General features: G+C 34.4%; 2 protein-coding genes and 2 pseudogenes across 2 annotated transcripts; 2 read left to right on the top strand and 2 right to left on the bottom strand.

Moving 5' to 3' along the window:
- Positions 1–1662: 1662 nt before the first annotated feature.
- Positions 1663–5324, bottom strand: LOC139883784 (phosphoglycerate mutase-like protein 1; annotated as a pseudogene).
- A 718-nt stretch (positions 5325–6042) lies between these two features.
- Positions 6043–7321, bottom strand: LOC139883783 (methyltransferase-like protein 2; annotated as a pseudogene).
- Positions 7322–12765: 5444 nt separating this feature from the next.
- On the top strand, positions 12766–13866 carry LOC139883782 (F-box protein CPR1-like). Its single transcript, XM_071867915.1, has one exon. The coding sequence runs from the start codon at positions 12766–12768 to the stop codon at positions 13864–13866; it is 1101 nt and encodes a 366-aa protein (XP_071724016.1).
- Positions 13867–16953: 3087 nt separating this feature from the next.
- On the top strand, positions 16954–19620 carry LOC139883781 (MADS-box protein FLOWERING LOCUS C-like). The gene is made up of 8 exons (XM_071867914.1): positions 16954–17138; positions 17959–18037; positions 18313–18317; positions 18429–18482; positions 18549–18645; positions 18889–19005; positions 19094–19135; positions 19582–19620. Exons 1-8 carry the CDS (start codon positions 16954–16956, stop codon positions 19618–19620), a joined length of 618 nt encoding a protein of 205 aa, XP_071724015.1.
- Positions 19621–19928: the final 308 nt, after the last annotated feature.

The following is a 19928-nucleotide window of genomic DNA, read 5'->3' as shown; positions in this document are numbered from 1 at the left end:
AAAGTTTTTAATTATAAATAATTTAGTTCTATGCATAAGATATTTAGTTCTGGATCTCAAAATAACTTCGAAGATTACTTTAGAAGGAAATTAAAATAAAGCAGAGTCACAATGATTTTTCTTTTGAAGAAGGGATAATATATACTATTTAAAAGTCCTTTGTTTTAAGGAATATGGTTTTTCGTCCCTATTTTGGTGGTTAGCATGACGCTACTTATGTTGGTTCTTACGAGAACTATTATATATATCTTTTATTGTCGAATTAATTTCGACTCACAATTTTTTATTAGCGAATTAAATTTGACACATGAATTTTTCCTATCTATTATTTAAAAAATTATTATTAATTAAATTATAATACACTATATTTTTTTCTAATTTTTTTATTAAATAAAAATTTCTTAATTAAAATTCATTATATTCTTTTTTTCTATTCTAATTAAAACGGACATATTTTTTTTTTCAATTCAAACGGACATATTATTTAAAAAAAAATATTTCTAATCAATGTATATTGTTTTTTTCCTAATTTTTTTATCAAACTATTATTCCTAATAAATATCCGTTATGTTATTTTTTTTCTATTTCTAATTAAAATGTGCATAACTTATTTTTCAAAAAATAAGAACAATTAAATTGATTAGATGAAATTATAAATTTTACTATCAAAATAAATATTGATAAGTGACTTTTATTTTTTGCTATGATTATTATTTTGAAAAAGAAATAAATTTTTAATTCTAATAGAATTGTAGATTTTAAATAAAATAAAAAATAATTATAATTGATATGAAGTTAAAATAATTTCCTTTTAATATAATATTTGACATATGTAGAATAATATTTAAACAAATAATTATTATATAATTCTTTATATAATATATTTAAATTATTAATTTTTAAAAATATGAATTTTTTATCCAACGGACAGATCCACTGACTTGTTGTAATAAAGTTGGTAAAGCACATTTAGCTTTAGGTACTACTTCTAAGAAGTAACTTTACCTGTAATGATCTTTCTTTGGTGATCAAAACTCTGGTCCATCAGGACTTTCTTTAATTTAAATTAGTAGCACTTTCTATTTTCAAAAAAAAAAAGAAAAAAAAGTAGTATCATTGGACCCGTACGATGATATCATACAATTTAAATGGGGTGTAAAATTGTGTGTTAAAATTGAGAGAATTTCATAATCTCTATACGATAGAGTGTAATCTCTGTCTTTTCGTATACTAGAACTTCTTGTGAGATGAGATACTACAAAAATGAAGAAGTAGAAAAATATATATTGAGATATTGGAGATAACTAAAACTATGAAATAAATATGTTTTCATTGTTTTTAAGTAGGGTTGGGAAAAAGGGCTTAAAGCCCGAGATCGGCCCGAAAAATAAGCGGGTTCGGACTTGAAAAAAAAGATCGTTTAGAAAGTGTGTTTTTTTTAGGATCGGGATCGGCAGATCTGGACTTTTTCGGGTTCGGACCGAGCCGATCCCGGACAGCCCGCGGGCTTTTCATAAAAAAAAAAAATTAGACAGGCTTGAGCCGTGAGCGGCCCAGCCCATCCTTTTATCAGTATTCAGTAATTCAGTATATACTATATACTACCACCACTTGCCGTGGTGAAACCCTAGCCACTCACACACACTCAGTAGTCACTCAATCTCAATCATCAGTCTCTCCCCTCCCTCCCTCCCTCCCTCCCAGTCGTCTCTCGCTCTTCACTCCGACCACTCCAATCTCCTCTAAGCTCTTAATCATCAGTCTCTCGTCTCTCCCTCCCTCCCTCCCAGTCGTCTCTCGCTCTTCACTCCGACCACTCCAGTCTCCTCTAAGCTCTAATCCTCTCAACCACTGAATCGTCGTTCTCTTTCACCAAATCGTCGATCTCCAGCCCATATCTGTATAAAACGAAATCGTGAGGGCGGCAACCTGAGTACACGACCAATTCGGCGATCCTTCACTGAATCGACGAATAGCATTTCAGTCTCCATCTCCGTCCAGTTGAATAATTCTAGTTTTTACAAAATTTATTTCACTTGTGTATCATTTCACGCCTTGGTTTGTTTTTTCAATTACTTGTACACTGGATCTTTAAATGTTAAACTGTAATGTAAACTGTGAAATTTTTTTTCTTTTAATTTAAAACGGGGTGTCCGGGATCGGCTCGGGATCGGAAGCGGGCTGGGCCCGGGCCTCGACTTTGAGGATCGAAAAATTTTGAGGCCTGGCTCGGCTCGAATCGTTTTCTATCAAAATCCGGCCGGGCTCGGGCCGGGCCGAGCCGGACAGTCCGTTTTTTCAGCCTTATTTTTAAGTTGTATTTTGATTCGGGTGGCGAAGCTGCTGGAGAGGGAAACTGAAGCCCTAGTCGAAGCTTCTTGTCATAGTTACATATGTATCATTAGATCAATATCCACCCCAACTAATCCTGACCGTCCATTCTAATTCTTTGCCCTAACCCATTTATTTGAAAAAAATTTCGTTGCTTGGCATGGATATATAATGATTAATTGGCTCTATGATTAAAAAGAATGATACATTTGAAGTACCATTTTACAAATAAGAAGCACCTCGTTACCTATTTTTCTTTCCTTCATATAGATAGATATTGGATTGTTTAAGGCAATTTACTCGATGTGAATAATGATCAACATGATCATTAGATAAAAATGCATAAAACCAATATATCAGTTACTTATCTGAAAGTTATAATGATGCAATCGTATTGATCTATTCATAGTATATTACAGAATCAAACAGAGATTATTTGACGATCAACTAGGTGTACATGCATTACCTACTTACAGTTAAATCAGCATAAAGCTTTCAATTTTTTTTTCTTTCCAAAACGTCAGACTAAGTTTTACTTTCTTCATCTTTTTCGTCGCCGTGAGCGCTGGGCACATCGGCCCCTGGAGGAAGTTTTCCCGGAAAGTTAGTAACCGAAATGTCTGATCCTGTCATACTACATAAGAAAAAATAGCCATCAACTCAACATCTTCGAATAAACAAAGAGCATTAATTCGTCTTATAATACGAATGATGATGAATCAATCACGCACCTCTTGTCAACTATGACCATAGAACGGAGCTCACAATTCGCAAAGCTGCAAATGCAAAACAGAACTGTTTTTCAATTTTAAGAGAAGTGATATCTACAAGTAATTATAATGACAAAAAAAAAGGTTTATTTTGAAGTATTGCATTGGTCACAATAACTTACCATTTCCATATTTCATTTTTCACCACAGGATGACAATCGTGTCCAAATGCAGATAACATATGAAACAGGAATCCGCTATGTGTCACGATTGCTATTTCCTTTTCTTTTCGTGTCCACAGCCTACATTACAAGACATGCAGAAAAATGGGAATGAAAAACATGATCATTGGGAAGGCCAGCTTATGGAGCTCTACAATTGCCTATGAGGATGTAGAACGTAAAAAAATATACAGAGAGAGAAAAGTTTAAAAGTACAAGTTACTGACCAGTTCAAGAATTTCAATCCCCTAGCAGCAAGTTCTTCCTTCGTCTCTCTACATCTGACTTCCACCATACATCTTCATCAGTTTCTATCTGGACAAAATTTAACGTAAATAAATCTTAGATCTAATAAAGCTAGTGAAAAGAGAAAGAATGAGAGAGAAATGAAGTTCATATCAAGTATAGGTCTCGAATAGTTGAAATATCCAAGTACTTGCCAATGAGAAATCAACAGCAGGGAAAAGTAACTGATATTCACTGATGCTTCTCCTCTTATCACATGGATGAACACCCTGCAACCAAAACTCTAAATTTAGAAAAGTTGATGTATGATTTGTAGTATAAACATAATTTAACTCTGAATTAAATGAGTTATATGATAGTGATAGCAGGGTCGACAAATCCATAGCCAAGCTAACAGAACAACAGAATATTATTATTTAAGCTGGATCACCACAAACATCAAGGATAGCTATAAAATTCCGAGGGTTGGAGTCCATTTAATCTCTTCTCATTAACGAGTCCTTATATAGGGAAAATGTCTTTTAACAGAGTCGATTAAGAAGTTTCAAATAATTGTAAATAACTGCTGGTAACAAATCCACAAGAAACCAACAAATGTTCTAGCTCAATGGACCAAAACCAAATCATGGTTGCTCCGATGTATATCTTTAATTACCAAGTTGAAAACCAAATAATAAGATTATCTAGTTATGTTTACTGCTCAGATTACAAAGCGAAAGTAATTTCTCTTTCCAAGTTAGTTTAAATGCCAGACAGTTTGCATCTTCATTTACCTTGCTTCAAATTGCCATTCACAATATGTTCAAACTGATAGAAATGCAAATTATGTGTTGAATCAGCAATTGCATATGTCAAGCAAGACATACAAATGTTCTCGACAAAGTTCACTGCAACAATTGGTGGGGAATTCAAACTCGATATGGCAGCACGCCCACTGTTTCCAGCATTTGCCACCATTAATGGTAGTACATCCATCCTATCTGTGTAGCCCTCACCACCAAAGACTCCAACAGCTGTCTGTAATGTCCTGCCTCAGAGTGACCTTCAATTAACAATGTACAAAAAAACTGAAAGTAAAAGCCAGTTATTTGAGACAAAAAGGGGAAACGATTTAACTACTAAATCAAAGAAAAGACTCAAATGGACATTATCTTGTCAATGCATGAGCAAACTGTCCTTACCAACCCGTAACTATATCCTCTGATTTTAAATTATTATAAAGGTCTGTTTTTCTTTCAATTCTCCTCTTAATCTAGCAACTTGCGTCAATATATCTACAAGAATACTAATAGGAAAAATGCATAAGAAAATAGGGTATTACATTCAGTATAATACCTTAGTAAAGGAGATGTAATGACCAGCTCAATCTTATTGGAAAGCCCAGATTCTCGAACACAGCTGTGCAAATTATCAACCTGTAAAAAATAACAATAGCAAAAAGATTTAACACAATATGTGTCTCATAGAAGCATGAAGAATTACTAGAACTTTTATGTTTCTGAAACAATTCTCTGAATGAAAAATGTATATAAACACTTTACCTGCTGCCAGCCGAGAGAAGTAAGTGCTGCATCAAAATAGATAGGAGACATGTACACTTTGTAGTTCTTATCCCCTCTACGTTATGGATTCCTTGTCCATGCCTCACCTGAGTGAATTATATTACAAGATCATATCAGCATGAAGTGCCAATTTCCAACAGCATGCGACATACTATGAACACAAAAGATAAATTGAAAACAAAATCAATACCAACCAGATGAATAGTCTTGCAGCGGTGCATAGGATATAAACTTGGAGCCACACCACTATCCATCTCTACAACAAAATTCAGCAAACTTTAACATAAGCTTTGATGTGATAAAAGAACAGAAACCCAATTATAGAGAACAAAGGTTCAAACATTCAAGATGTAATATGCCAAAATTGTACACATGATATAATGAGAACTCAATGACTGATTGAAATCATGTTTATCAGCAAACTTTAACTCAATGAGAACTTCAAAGCTGTAATAGCTAGTAGAAGGTGCTACAAATAAGCTACAGAACCAGCCCTGAAAAGTTTTCCATTACAAGAAAGGTGGCAACGTAAATACAATTACACTAGTATCAGTGAACTAGAGCTACAAATGAAAGGGACAAAAACTTGAACTTTGGGTTTCATTAACTGTCCCAAATCTAGGAGCTTAAAAACAGTTCAAAATCTCTCAACATATATATTTTCAATTCTTGCAATCAAACATCATCCAACAAGTAAATAATTTATCCTATGCCATTGTTAAAACTGTCATCATCTACGAATCCACCACCACTGAACTAAATGTCAGCATCAACGACAACGATGTAAGGAAGAAGAAAACATAAATCCAACTACTATCCTGGATTACACTATATGATCAAAGTTCATTTCTCTAACAACGCACGTCTCCGTTGCTTTGAAAGCCAAAAACGTTCCCAAGCTTTCCTGGATTCCTCAGTTAAAAGACAACCAAAAAACCCTTCTGATGTGTTCTCGTAAATGGGGGACAAATGTCAGCTTCCAGAAAAATATCTCAATTCCTGAAAGTGTAAGGGTTCATTCCCCCAAGAATAGCATCCAGCATTCATCTCTCTAGCAAAGAGCTCAATACATCGAGCTGGCTTAACATTTGGAGCATGTTCTAGCAGAAATTCTCCAACTGGGGGCTTTCTGGAGAAATTTCCTGGGATACTCATCATGGTCTGAGAATCTACTGATGATAAGAGCCTCGATAAGTAATTAGAATCTGTTCCTCTCCCTGACAGTATCCCAAGACAAGGCATTCATAGGGTCTGTGATGGAAAAGATCTAAATCACTAATCAACAAGCCGTCTGCTTTCACCTTTAACCAATAAAAGGTAGCAACGTATGTTACTTTCCAACTGGGAAACAGCTCATTCTCAACAAAAAGAACGTAATTTCTCCCTGTTCGTCACCCACAATGCTACAAGAGCTCCACGTATGTGTACCAATTGCTTGATTGGAAGCGATAAAAAAATATCGATTCGGCAGGTTGGGTACATTGACTTCTGACGGACACTTCCATTTTCCCATGGAGGATCGGCAACTATAAGATTGAAGCCGCAGCCAGAGTCTGTCGGAATGAGGTTATGAATCATTCCCAGGTCAGACATATTAAAATCTGCTATTTCTAGGAATAACATACCGCTTTCCTAGAAATTCAGCTTCCACATCATCTCCTGTGTTGTTTGCTACTAAGTTATCAAATGCTGGAAGAACCACGCTTAGTTCTTCACTGTATTGATCATCATCATCAGACACAAACTGTTCGCCTGGTCTCTTGAAATGTAGAGTTATCTCATAGAGAGGAGTCTGCCATAGATTCCCTAATTCGACCAAAGATTGCTCACTATCCTCCAAATTTGAATCCTTACTATTCTCTTGAGAAGAATCAAAATCAATTCTCAAATTTGAGTTGATTTCATCAAAGCATCATGTGCTTTCAATAACAGAGGCCTTACTTCCTTATGGCGTAGATCGGCGACTCGTTCTCGTTCGTTAAGCAAATGAGGCGTCTTCTTCTTCTTCTTTCACTCTGCGTTTCCTCTTCCTCGACTCGTCAGAGGGTATTTCGGGATTTCGTGTTCGGATCCGAAGAAACGAGAATAGTAATCAGAAGGAGAAACCCTAAAATGTGAATAGGATTCCGTTGAGGACGCGCACAGGGTCGATAAAGATTGAGTTTGAATCTGCGAATCTATATATGCCGGAATCCGTAAACGCAGAGAATCGGTCGCTGTCGCTCGCAATCGGGTCAATCGCGTTCTTCATTGATTTGACTAAATTCAATTCCCATAAATCCAGGAAGGATTACATAGGGAAACAAACATATGCCCACAATAATAGACAACTAATACAGTAGTAGCATAGCTTACTGTAAAATGTAAATAAGTAGCCAACAAAACAAAAAGGAGTAATTAATTTTAATAGAAGCCCAGATAAATTATAAGATGATTAAACATGAAAATCAAATCTTTAAGAAACTATTAGGCAGATATAGAGGATGATGATTACCAGAGTGAAGGGATGAACCTCGTCTTGTGGTATATTGCTAAGATGAGACACTCAGACAAGAATAAATGAGAATGAGGTAATGTTAGTATTTTTTATGACCAATGAATGAATAAAGCATTTGTTTGTTACTTACTAATAGTATTATCGAATTGAGTTCATTTTAAGTGGCTGCTTTGCTTTGCTCTAAGAAGACAAAACAAAAGCCTATTTTGGTCTATTTCGAATTTCAGTATGAATTTTGCAGAATCCTATCAGCCTCAATAAGATTGTGGTTCTCTGCTCTCCATTTTTATTTCTTACTCAGTCGACGTCTTTTTGCTAATGTACAGTTTGATGTAATTTTATCATTTGATCTTCTTTTCTTTTTTTAAGTTAAACGGCTCATCATTTTATCTTTGATGCTTAACTTACCCGATCCGGAATTTCTCGCTTAAAAAATTCGAATCCTAATCTTCGTAAAAATATACTATTGTATGTGATTAAGAGAATATTTTATAGACAATTCCTCCATAATACATACAGTATACTAATTGGAGAAAAAAGATTGTGCCCTCCATTTTATTTCATCTACTTAGCGTTTCTCTTAAAATTTGTATTTTAATTTTCAAAAGAGACTAAAATGTAAAAATGGTTTCAATCTAGTTTATAGCTATAAGCCCATAACGTTATTATATCTCACATGATTTTGAACGATAATCCGGTGGTAAGTCATAAATAAAAGGTGTCTCGAATGTCTTGAAAAAATTTAATATTTATATTATCATGATTCATGACATGTTTATCCACTAAACTGTTATGGGTCATTTGGAGGGTAGGATTCACTTCATGGGTTTGGAGACGAGCTTGGAATTAGCACGGACTAGATTTGGGGTTGGTTCTGCGAAACATATCGAACATTTGGATGGATGGGTTTGATTGATAGGATTAACAATTCAAAACCTATTGAAAGTTTGGTTAGCATTTTCAGTCAAGGGTTTTGAAATCAAATACAATAAAGCCTCTTAAAATGTACCAAATCACGCAAAAGAATAAACTATCATCAAATCATTCATCCACAACACTAACAATAGAAAATAAGCTCAACTTAACACTCAAATTTAGAGACAAATCGTACTTTTTAATGGAAATTAAAGCTTCGTGAAAGAAAATCGTCGCTTCTTGGAAGTAACTTTGAAAGAGAATTCATACATAAATATTCAAAACTTGATTTGGAGTCTTCCTATGCATATGTTCGCAAAGAATATCAGTAAAAACAGACAATGGGAAGCCAACCAATTTCTAAAAATGTACGTATGGTGGCAAATCAAACTCTGTAAGGATCATCATCTAGATCAGCAACGAATCATATGGGAAAATCTAATGAAAAGTATAATGTACTTTGTAATTATTGTGGTGAAACAAGTCATTTTACCGAGAAGTACTTTGAAATTATTGGCTATCTTAATTGGTGGGATTTCACGGAGAAACAAAGAAAGAAAATTCACGGCCAGACATCTATGACAACAAATACGGGCTCGAATGAATCTCAAACTACAGCTAATGTGATTAAACAAAAGAATTATGGACATCGTAATTCAGAAGATTCCTAGTTATGGTATTAATCGTATATAATTGAACCGAATTGAAGCGGAACTGCCTTGCATGTTGGTAGAATCGTAAAATTGAAAACGCCTTGCATGTTGGTGTCACCTAAAGTCGAATTTCGAAAATTCGAATGTGGATTGCAGATTTAAAATGAGTGTCTTTAATCTGCCGAAGTCGCCTTATATGTTGGTGATTTGCAAGTTGATGAAATATCCTTTCATCAATTTGAGGGGAGTGTTGAATTAGAAAATCGATTCATATTAAGAAATATGTTTATTATCACTTTAGTCGAATTAGGAAACAACTTTATGTAGGAAAAATTTAATTATTATGTTTTCTAATTGAATTATGTATGGTAGATTATTCTTATTTGTATTAAGTTTATAATTTGTATGTTATATTCTTGTGGAGATTATTATTTGGATTTAAATGAATTAAAATTTAATTAGTTTTTTTATTCAATACAATGCATATTTTAATTGGATTCTTAAAAAAATGCATACCTACAATTCCTCCAAAATACATACATACATACTCCCAACCCAAAAATAGATGCAAATACTCTCTTCGTCCTAAATTAGATGCAAATATTTGTGATTTCACACAAACCAATGAAACCTTCTCATAAGCTCATTTTCAAACATAATTATGGGTGCAAAGACTAAAATACCTTTAAAACTATAACTAATAACTGATACGGCAAGGGGGCTTTTAAGTAATTTGGACCGTGTCGTCGTAGGCTCCTCCGGTTGGGGATCGGCCAGGTACGTGCAACGACTCCGTCCCTTTTGTGAGGCTACTGGCCCGGGGGCACGGATACCGCTGGCCCCGCCCTCCCGAAGAGGCTGAAGCGTCCAAAATCGAGGAGACTTACGACCTCACAATTGTACAGGTCGCTTTCAGCACTGACAGTCCAAGTCAAACCTACAGGTCTCCCCTATATAAAGACCCATCTCAGATGTCCAAAATAAGCCAAGACTTACACTTAGAGACACACAAGAGACTTAAGGGCACTTTACACTTTCTCTCTAGAAGTCGGACACTTCCCTCTCTAAACTTGAGATCCACCACGTAGCCGCTCGATTTCGTGGTGAGTCTCGCTAGGCCCGGATAGGCCGTGGACGCTCAAATACTTCTCACCCCCATTTCGTTCTAAGTATGAAACCTAACTCGAAGACTGATCGGAAAGAGGCCCGTGCTCCTCCCCAATTCTACGTTTTGGATCGTGACGAAAAAATAATCAAATACATGAGGAGAATGCATGAGGAAAGATGGTAAAGATAGTGAAATTGGTATATGAGGATATAATGGATAAATATAATTAAGTTTCTCAAACTTGTCAAATTTTGCATAATTGAATCTAATTTGGGACAAAAAAAATATGTTTATATTTGCATCTAATTTGGGGAGGGGGGGAATATAAACATATTTTTTCATCCCAAAAATACATGCAAATTTGACAAGTTTAAGGTGATAAAAATATGTTCTTCCCCTTTTATTCTCTACCTATCCACTACCTCAATGATGTTGTTTCCAACTCTAAATGCACTAGTCCCAATGTCATGTCAAGAAAAACTTGTGAGTGGAACGAAGAATATCTACAACGCGTGACTATGCCTTCCTCGGCAAATCCTCCTCCTCCTAATGCTACATGGTTGAAACCTCTCGAAGGATGGTACAAAGTGAATTGTGATAGTGCAATATACTCCAACTTGCTCAAAATATGACTAAATTCTGTAATTCGGGAATCCTCCTCCTGCAATGTTTTATGCTATCATTTTCTTTTTGGTGAAGGTTCTCCTGATGTCCTTCTTTCAGAAGCAACGACTCTCTATTATGGAATGAAATTGGCTCTAGAAAATGGCATCTCACAAGCTATTTTCGAATTCAACTCAAAACTCTTTTGCATATTATTGATGATCAGAACTCTATAATTCTTTCATGTCATATTTGGAAAGATGGAATTAGGGATAATATCATTTTTCTACCTCAAAATGAATTTTGCAAACAAGTTGCTACCTCGCGATTTTTCACTAACAAAATTATACCTTTCGTTAATAATTGCCCATGTGGCATCAGTTTTCCGTCAAGTCTGCACATTCATTGCCAAATAAGCCACATATCATCTGATGACATAGGAAAATTGACACGTCATCAGAGGGACTCAATTTTTTTTTGTTATCCTCGCCCATTTTACAAACGACGTCGTTTTATTCATCTTCTCCAACAATTACTTAACCCCATATTTGTCTTGTCTAGTTTGATTCAAAGACATGAAATTCAAATGTCGACTGCTACTGAAGCTGGCGTCTTGAAGATATTGTCACTGGTGTTGTCTATGCAAGCTGTAGCTAGCCCCGGGAGGAACATCTGAGCGATTTTCGAAACTATTTCCTTATCGAAAAGTTCACAGTGGAAGGAAGATCCTTTGTCCTTCCCATCTTCAAACTTCTCTACGACTTCCACAGCTTTGGCAGGACTCTCCATTCCTTAAGATTGTAGATGTCTAGACTAATATTTCAACCTACCAAATTTAATATATATATATATATGAATTCCATCAATCTCAGGAAAGACTCACACTTCTGCCATAACCAATTGAATTGTATCATATAAATAAGGGTTCAAAGTACTAACAGATGATTTTTTTTACGAGGTAAATTATTTTTTGGTTATGCCCATTAGTTGTTTGACCATTTGCCTTCTTCACAATAGTAGCTCCACCAAGAGCAACTCCTTTAGCCTCGCTCGTCAGAGAAAATATCCCAGGATTAGGCGTCGAATAATGAGCTGCACCTAAATGATGATACTTGGATTTATTATTTCCAATCCCATTTGCTTCTTCCTAGTAATTAGACGGTCTAGGAGTAGGTCCATGAGAATTAGCAGACGTGCCATAAACATCCCCTGGCCGAAATTTCAGTTTCTGCCACCGCCTCCAATAATATCTCTTTTCCATCTTCTCCCATCGGCGATTTGTTACAGATGCGCCTTTTTTTTGGCTCCATTTTCCCGTCGTTCGTTTGTCTTCGTCAAGCTTGTTGTGTGATCGTCTTTTAATTCAAATTATATCAATAGTTTTAGGTAGGTTAGCGTGTGAGAATAAACTCGAATTAGAGGGTGGAGTGTTGAGTACGAATAAAACAACGTTGTTTTGCTTATTATGATAAAACAACATCGTTAGGAGGAATATCCCTCTTTTCATAAATTGCACATTTAAATTCATTAGAAAATAAGGAAATGTCTAGTTCATTCCTTAACGAATGTAAAACGAAATGAGAAATGTTGTTTACCATCGTCCTCAACACATGTAGCTCTTTTTGATTTGAAATGAAATATCTAAAAAAAATAAAAATTGGGACGTATCATAAAAAAAATGGACGCAGGGAGTATATATTGTTAGACAAAAATTAAAGACGAGATGTTTTCAAAATAGTTCGTCTAAAAATCTATCCATTGGGGCCCCTGTCCGATTTTGAAGCCCAAATATGGCCCACAAAGTTGCCATGCTGGATTGCAAGTTTGCAACTCTTCGTTACAATACTAGGGAATGTGATTATAATTTTGGTCGTCTTCTTTCTCTGTCCTTATTTTGATCTAATTTTTTTCGTAGTTCGATGTCGATAATGCTTCCTCGGGAATTAATAACAGAGATTCTCTCCCGACTTCCCGTGAAATCCCTCCATCGATTCAGGTGTGTATCGAAACCGTTTCGCAACGAAATCGACAGCCGCAATTTCGTCAATTACCACCTTTCTCAATTGCTGAATACAAACCTCTCCCACGTCTTCAATGACTTAGACATAATCAATACGTTTGAACTTGAATCACTCGATGACAACCCAATGACTCGCGAATCGGATATTTCCATCGATCCATTAGGGTTTTGCAACGGCCTGCTCTACTTCCTGCCGACCACGAGTCTCTATCAAAAAACACCAAAGATTGTGTTGTTCAACCCAACTACACGAGAGCACCGTATCTTGCATGATTCTGGTTTAAAGAAAAAGTTTCATCGTATTAACTATTGTTATGGGTTCGGTTATGGTTCTGTCACAGAAGACTACAAAGTAGTCATGATATGTTCCTCTAATAAAAGATTGATCAATCGCTCTAATAAAATATTGATCATGCTTTATAGCTTCAAATTAAGTTGTTGGATGATTGTTGAAAATGATTATATCCCTTTCTCCTTTTGGGTTCAGCATAACTCAGCTCCCTTTATTTCTAGTAATATCCATTTCAGGGTGACTCCAAAATCAATTATTAATACTACTATGAATCATATGGCGATAGCGGGTTTTGATTTGGCCGATGAGCAATTCAATTTCGTTCCACTACCAATGATTTCAGGTGAAACTCGGTTTAATATGGCCGTGTTAAGAGGATGTCTCTGTGTAACTTCGTCTTGGTGTGGAACAATCAATCATGATATATGGATATTGAAAGAATATGAAGTAAATCAATCTTGGACGAAGTTGCTTTCTATTCGTTTGATTTCTGCTAATGTGCCACGAGGAAGCTGGGAAACGAATTGTCCAGCCTTTATCCCAATAGCATATTCGAAGAATGGAGATAGAGTACTCCTCAAATTTTGTAGACCAAGCTATGGAAGGCGGCTTTGTTGGTATGATCTGATTGAGAAAGAGTTTGGATTTACTAAAGTTTTGAGGGAGTTGACACATCTCTTTTCTGGAAATGTCATAACGAACATCTAGCCTTGAACAAGAAGTAGAAGAACATCTTTAAAAACATACATCAATTCCATTGTGTGGATAAAAGAGAAGAACTTGCATATTGTTTGTATTTTATTTCTTGATTGTGTTGCTATATATACTAATTTTATTTCTCAATAGTGCACCCAAAATCGCATTCCCCAGAGTCGAACCCATGACCTCCCACAGGCAGAAATGCCTTAACCACTAATTATCTTTCTATTAGCTAATACAATGTCTTTCATTATGTTTGCTTGTTCTTATTTATTATTCTTCCAAAATAGATGGCGGTTTGTTAACATGTTTTGTTGTTTAGAACCTAATTTTCAGAATTAGAGGACAATGTGAGAATATAGTAGAGCTTTATCTTGTTTGATTTATCAAAGAATAGATCAATATTACATGTCTAGAACTAAATATTGCATGAAATCTTATAACCAATGGAAAATCATGTTGTGGATTGAAAGTGATATTATCATAAGAGCCAGATGCCCCAGACGATAACGTCTAAAAGCGTTATCATTTACATTCCGATTTTGCCACCGAATTGTTCGTTCTTGTGTAAGTATTTTCGGCTTTTAGTTAGTTTTCTTTATTTGTTAGATTTTACGTTTGTATTTTCTTTTCGTGTTGCGAATGCATGTTTTAGGGTTATTTTCGAAGGTTTAAAGTGCATTGGGACTTAAATGGAATCGTCGTCGCATTTCGAGGATTTAAAGAAAAATTGAAGTTGGCTGAAGTCACGCATAACCCATGTATATGCGAGGGATTATGCGCAGACGGACAGAAAGTCTCATGCATAATGCGTGGATCCTGCGCATATGCGTGGGACAATATACGGACATCAGCAGATTCCACGCATAACCCAAGCATATGCGTGGGATTATGTGTGGCAAGGCAGAAGATCCCACATATGATGCGTGGAACTTGCGCATATGCGTGGGAGACCTAACGAGAGAAAGTAAAATCCACGCATAACCCACGCATATGTGTATGCTTATGCGTGGACTCGACAACAAGTTTTCCAAATTTTTTTAGGACTCCTTTTTTAGCACTTAAAACCATGTAGCTATAAATATCAAAAACCCTATTCTTTGTAAGACATTCAGATAACTCAGTTTTATTCTAATGATTTATTCTATATTTTTCAAGCACGGAGATTGTGACAATCGAAGCTCTTAGGTTATTTTCTTTGATCTTCTTTATGTCTCCAAAATGTATGCTTGTTTTATGGATTCTAGCATGAACTCATTTCCTTTCTAGGGTTGATGAAACGTTTTATAATATAAGATGTTTTGAGATTAATTGTTGTTCCTCTTAATTGATTCATGATTTTACTTTTGTTAAATTGTTCTTAATGCTTTAATTTGCTTGATCACCAAATTGATAGAACTGTAATCTTAATCAAAATCTAGGAATTGTGAGATTGAGATTAGAACATTTTTTAACAAATAATTGATTAAACTTAGGTTTAATTTGCCGACGAAGGTAGGAATATAGTTAGCCGACCAATTAACCTACCCTAGACACGAATTGAGAACTTAATGCAATTATGATTAGTTTATATACATTCGAGAGATATGGTCATTTAATCTTAATTAGGGGAATAAACCAAGGGTCGGAAGACTCTTATGAACAATTGTAGGTTTCGGGTAGTAAAATTAGGAATCAAGAGATTGGAATTGACATAATTAATCATGCATCGAGTATTGTAAACGTGGATTCGCGAAACCCTAGATTTCCACCATTAATTTTTTACATCTTGTTATTTAGTTTACATTGCCTTAGTTTAAAATCAGCCATCACCATTACGATTTGTCTGAACAATAGCCGAATTCTAATAACTAGTACAAGTCTGCATGCAAGTAAAACCAGCTGCATCAAATTAAAGATTTACGAACAAAGTTTGGAAATGGTTAGGGAAAGGGCTTCTAGATAGATCGAGATTGATATCGAGAGGACGTGAGAAAGATTGAGACCGGTCATCCCTGACGGTCCCAAGCCAAGAGATCTAGATCAACAGGCAAGATCCACGTAGGTCCGGAATGATCTCCCTTTCGCGGACTTCAATCGGAAGTAAATAGATCATTTTCAAAAAAATCCTACTTACTCCTAATAAATAGCCATTTAAATGCTATACATAGCCATTTAAATGCTATACATGTATTATTGAAGAGTTATTACACTAACTACACACAGGTTTCTCTCGAGAATAGAAAAATAATTAACCTTATATTTTCTTCGTCCCAAATTATATGTAAATTTGGACATATTTTTTTCTCAAAAACATATAAATTTGACAAATTTAAGGTTAAAATGCATGTTTTTTCCATTTTATCCACACCATATCATGCATATTTTATAGTTTATATATACATTAAATAATTTATTTCAATATATAATTTTCAATTCATTTTAAAGTCAAATTCTATAAATGAATATACAATATTCATCTACAACATCGAATGCATTTGAATGATTTTTTAAAACAAAATAATAAACAGATCTCACATAAAATTTAGTCAAAATTAAATTAATTATCAACTTTTTCAACACATCTTAACATTAAACATATATCATTCATATATTAATGATTATTTAAATTATATTTATTAAATTACTACTTTCATCCTTATTTCGTTAATGAATATTATTTCGTTAATGAATATAAAAATTTAAATATTTGAATCAAAAGCACAGTGTGAGTATAATTACTATGATGATAATATAAGACTAGATAAAATTTTGACTATTTTAATTGATTGGGATAGACATCCATCTAAGTTAATATAATTTATAACAATATGGAACTTTTCATAATAATTATGGAGTATTATTTTCAAATAGTATTTTTCTTTCCACCTTCAAAAATATATTATTCTTTGTAAACATAAAATATGAATAAATCACGTCCACGTGTTTAGTATTTACCACCACGAATTGACTTCAATCATGTTCCTATTTTAAGTAAGAAATCTCATTCACTTCCTTACTATTATTAAAACCACTCACATTTTTGGCTTTCTGACTCTCTATTCTTGATAACAATTTTAGATAGAATTAGGGTTTTGTCGGTAATAAATAGTATTGATGGGTCGGAAGAAAGTGGTGATGAAGCGAATCGAGAACAAAGCAAGCCGTCAAGTGACTTTTGCAAAGAGGCGTAACGGATTGATGAAGAAAGCTCGTGAACTTTCCGTTTTGTGTGATGTGGATGTCGCTCTTCTTGTCTTCTCCAGCTGTGGGAAGCTCTACCAGTTCTCTAGCACCAACAGGTTTCTTAATTTCTTCATGACTGGAAAAAGTAGCCCCAAAAATAAAGAGTGTGTATAAATATGTATGTTAATCAACTTTCTAAATGAAGCTAATTTTTTAAAAAAATTTCATCAACTGTACAGTATAAGAATCATAATACAGTAATTTATTCGCTTTTAGCTTGTGTAGTCTAATTTTGATTCAGTATATAATTCTTAAAGTTATAGAGGGACCTGTGTTTTAGCAACATATAGGAGTTTATAAATGAAAATCTGAATGCTTTACGTAGTGTTGTAAAGGTTTGCACAACTTATCCTATGACAAACAAAAGAGAGTTATCGACATTTTGTTTGCCAACTTAAAAGAATTTCATTCTTATCTCCTTTAAGGTAATCCTAATGAGATATATATGACCCTTTCCGAAAATAAACAAAAAAAGAGATATATATGAATGAGTTCCACTTTCATAAACATATATATAGTACTATGAGTCAAATTTGTACAACGTTCAACATATATAGATGCCATGCATAGTATTCTAAAACAATGCGAAATCAAATTCCTAATGTCTCTGCTCTAGGAATTCTGCTTCAATTAGAAAATGTGGTCACAATCATCAAGTCCTCAGTATTTTCCTAGTGCGCACCCTCTTTGTTAGAAAGCCAATGCAGGCAGCATTTATATTGATTGTTAATGATTGCATTCTCACGAGGCGTTCGAAAACATAATCATTCTCTGTTCATCGCACAAAATAGATTCATTTAACTACGTATTAGTGCATGCATATATATCCTCTGATAATGACAAGATTTATCTAACTAGCTTTTTGGCATTCTTCAGTTTGGCTAAAATCGTGGACCGTTATAGGCACTACCATAAAGAAGATGGCAATGCTGATCATATAACTGCCAATGAAGAGGTACACAATTTATTATTTGTCTTCCTATTTATGAAGTCATGTTATATATATATACACACATATATGTTTCACAACATAGGATGCATGATGTGGACACATTGATGTACATCGATCAAATTATTGCTACATAATTACGATCTATTACCCTGATCTGAGTTTGATACAGAATTAACCAGAAGACATGGAACTTGTGAAAGTGCCATTAATACATTGTCTTTATCTAAACAATCAATATTTCTGAAACCACATAGAATAAGTTCTTACCATTTTCATAGGAGTGGTGTGTATTAGTGAAGAACTGGATCCTCTAGTGGCAAATTGCCAAATTTCTAATTGAGAGGAGAGAGTAGCATTTTTCCTGTTTTAAGTTAGCTCTATACTTACTTTGCAGGAATCTGGACATGGGCCATTGTTCATATGCAGAGCTTCTTCAAACGGTTCACAGGTAATTTGAATTTTTCCAACTTGTATGCCAAAAGGGCTTTGTCAACATTCCTTTACCCTGAATCAGGCTTGAAGGACCAAATGCCGAGGAGGTCAGTGTGAATGATCTTAACCAACTAGAAACTGAACTTGACGATAAACTGTTGCTAATTCGAGCTAAAAAGGTTAGTTCTCTAGTACATACATTTGTTTATAATTCCTTTCTTAAGAGATTTGTATAGTTATGTCTTGCGGTCTAAATTGTTTTTTCACGGTTTCTCTTAAAAACTAATGAAATGATTTCTAAAGGCAGGCTTAGTACTGTGATAGTTAACAAAAACTGTTTCTTTTTTCTCTCACGTTGGTGTAATGAAATGATTTCTAAAGGCAGCCTTCTGCGATTTCTTGGTATAAGTTGTTTTGTACAGGAGGAAATGGTGATGGGACATATGAGGAACCTTGAAGAACAGGTATTTGCTTATTTTCTTAAAATGAATATGAATGTCGAGACTCTGTATATACTATTTTTGGGTTGCGATGCCAGAGTATATAAGTATTTTTTATATAAGAAGCTTACACTATCCTAAACATAATTTTAAACATGCTTGTTCTGTTCTATTCTATACTGAACAGGTAAAGTCGCTGAAAGACATGAACCAACTTCACGAGGACAAGGTAATTTATTTTATTCAAACTTAATTTAATACGAATCAAAGCATATATATTTATACGGCTGCCAACACATAAACCAACTAACTTCAGTGAAAACAGAGGTGTTGAAAGTACAATTAAAAATAACTAATTCTTGTAAATTTGTAAAACCAAAAGATAAATTAAAAGCTCCATTGATATGATATGATATTTTTATTTTCTCCTGACTTACAGATTGTTTGACGAACTGCCAATGACTCTCGGCCACGGCGCAGAGAATGAGGGTCATCGGTATAGCCCTTTGGAAGAACTGCAAATATTTCCACTACTCGGGTGAATCGATTGGAAAATTTAATTCGATTTCGACCGGGCAATGGCATATTTCCTATCTTCTAAACTTAGAAGAACGTAAATGCTTTTTTTATTGGGGAAATAGAAGAATATAAATGTTGATTCCTATTAATTGACAGGTATGTATCCTTGAATCGAATGGAATCGTACCGATTTAGTAAAAATAAACTTACATTTATTCCGATGGCGGATATACCGATTTGCTTTTTTTTTTTTTTTTTAATGATGACTCGTAATTTTACTGATAATTGCTAGATGAATATAAGGAGTCATTACAAGTATGTGGTGAAGACAATGATAAATAATAGATTTATTACAATATTCAAACCAATATCAGTAAAAATCTATAATAGACTTTTCTAAATTAAGTTACTCTAGAGGCCATAATTTTAAGAAGTATTGACTAATCAAAATTTAAGACTTAAAATTTTATTAGTTCAGATGTGGCAAATTATTACAAGCAAAT

This window comes from Rutidosis leptorrhynchoides, unplaced genomic scaffold, assembly GCF_046630445.1.
Source record: "Rutidosis leptorrhynchoides isolate AG116_Rl617_1_P2 unplaced genomic scaffold, CSIRO_AGI_Rlap_v1 contig45, whole genome shotgun sequence".
Taxonomy (NCBI): domain Eukaryota; kingdom Viridiplantae; phylum Streptophyta; class Magnoliopsida; order Asterales; family Asteraceae; genus Rutidosis; species Rutidosis leptorrhynchoides.
Note: the sequence above shows the minus strand (reverse complement) of the source record. Positions and strands in the feature narration are given on the sequence as shown.

Excerpts from the sequence above, each read along its gene's own strand:
- LOC139883781 (XM_071867914.1), top strand. The coding sequence starts at position 16,954 with ATGGGTCGGAAGAAAGTGGTGATGAAGCGAATCGAGAACAAAGCAAGC. Across the intron at positions 18,483-18,548 it reads CTTCTTCAAACGGTTCACAG|GCTTGAAGGACCAAATGCCG; the intron begins GTAATTTGAATT and ends ACCCTGAATCAG. Across the intron at positions 19,136-19,581 it reads ACCAACTTCACGAGGACAAG|GTATGTATCCTTGAATCGAA; the intron begins GTAATTTATTTT and ends ATTAATTGACAG.
- LOC139883782 (XM_071867915.1), top strand. The coding sequence starts at position 12,766 with ATGTCGATAATGCTTCCTCGGGAATTAATAACAGAGATTCTCTCCCGA.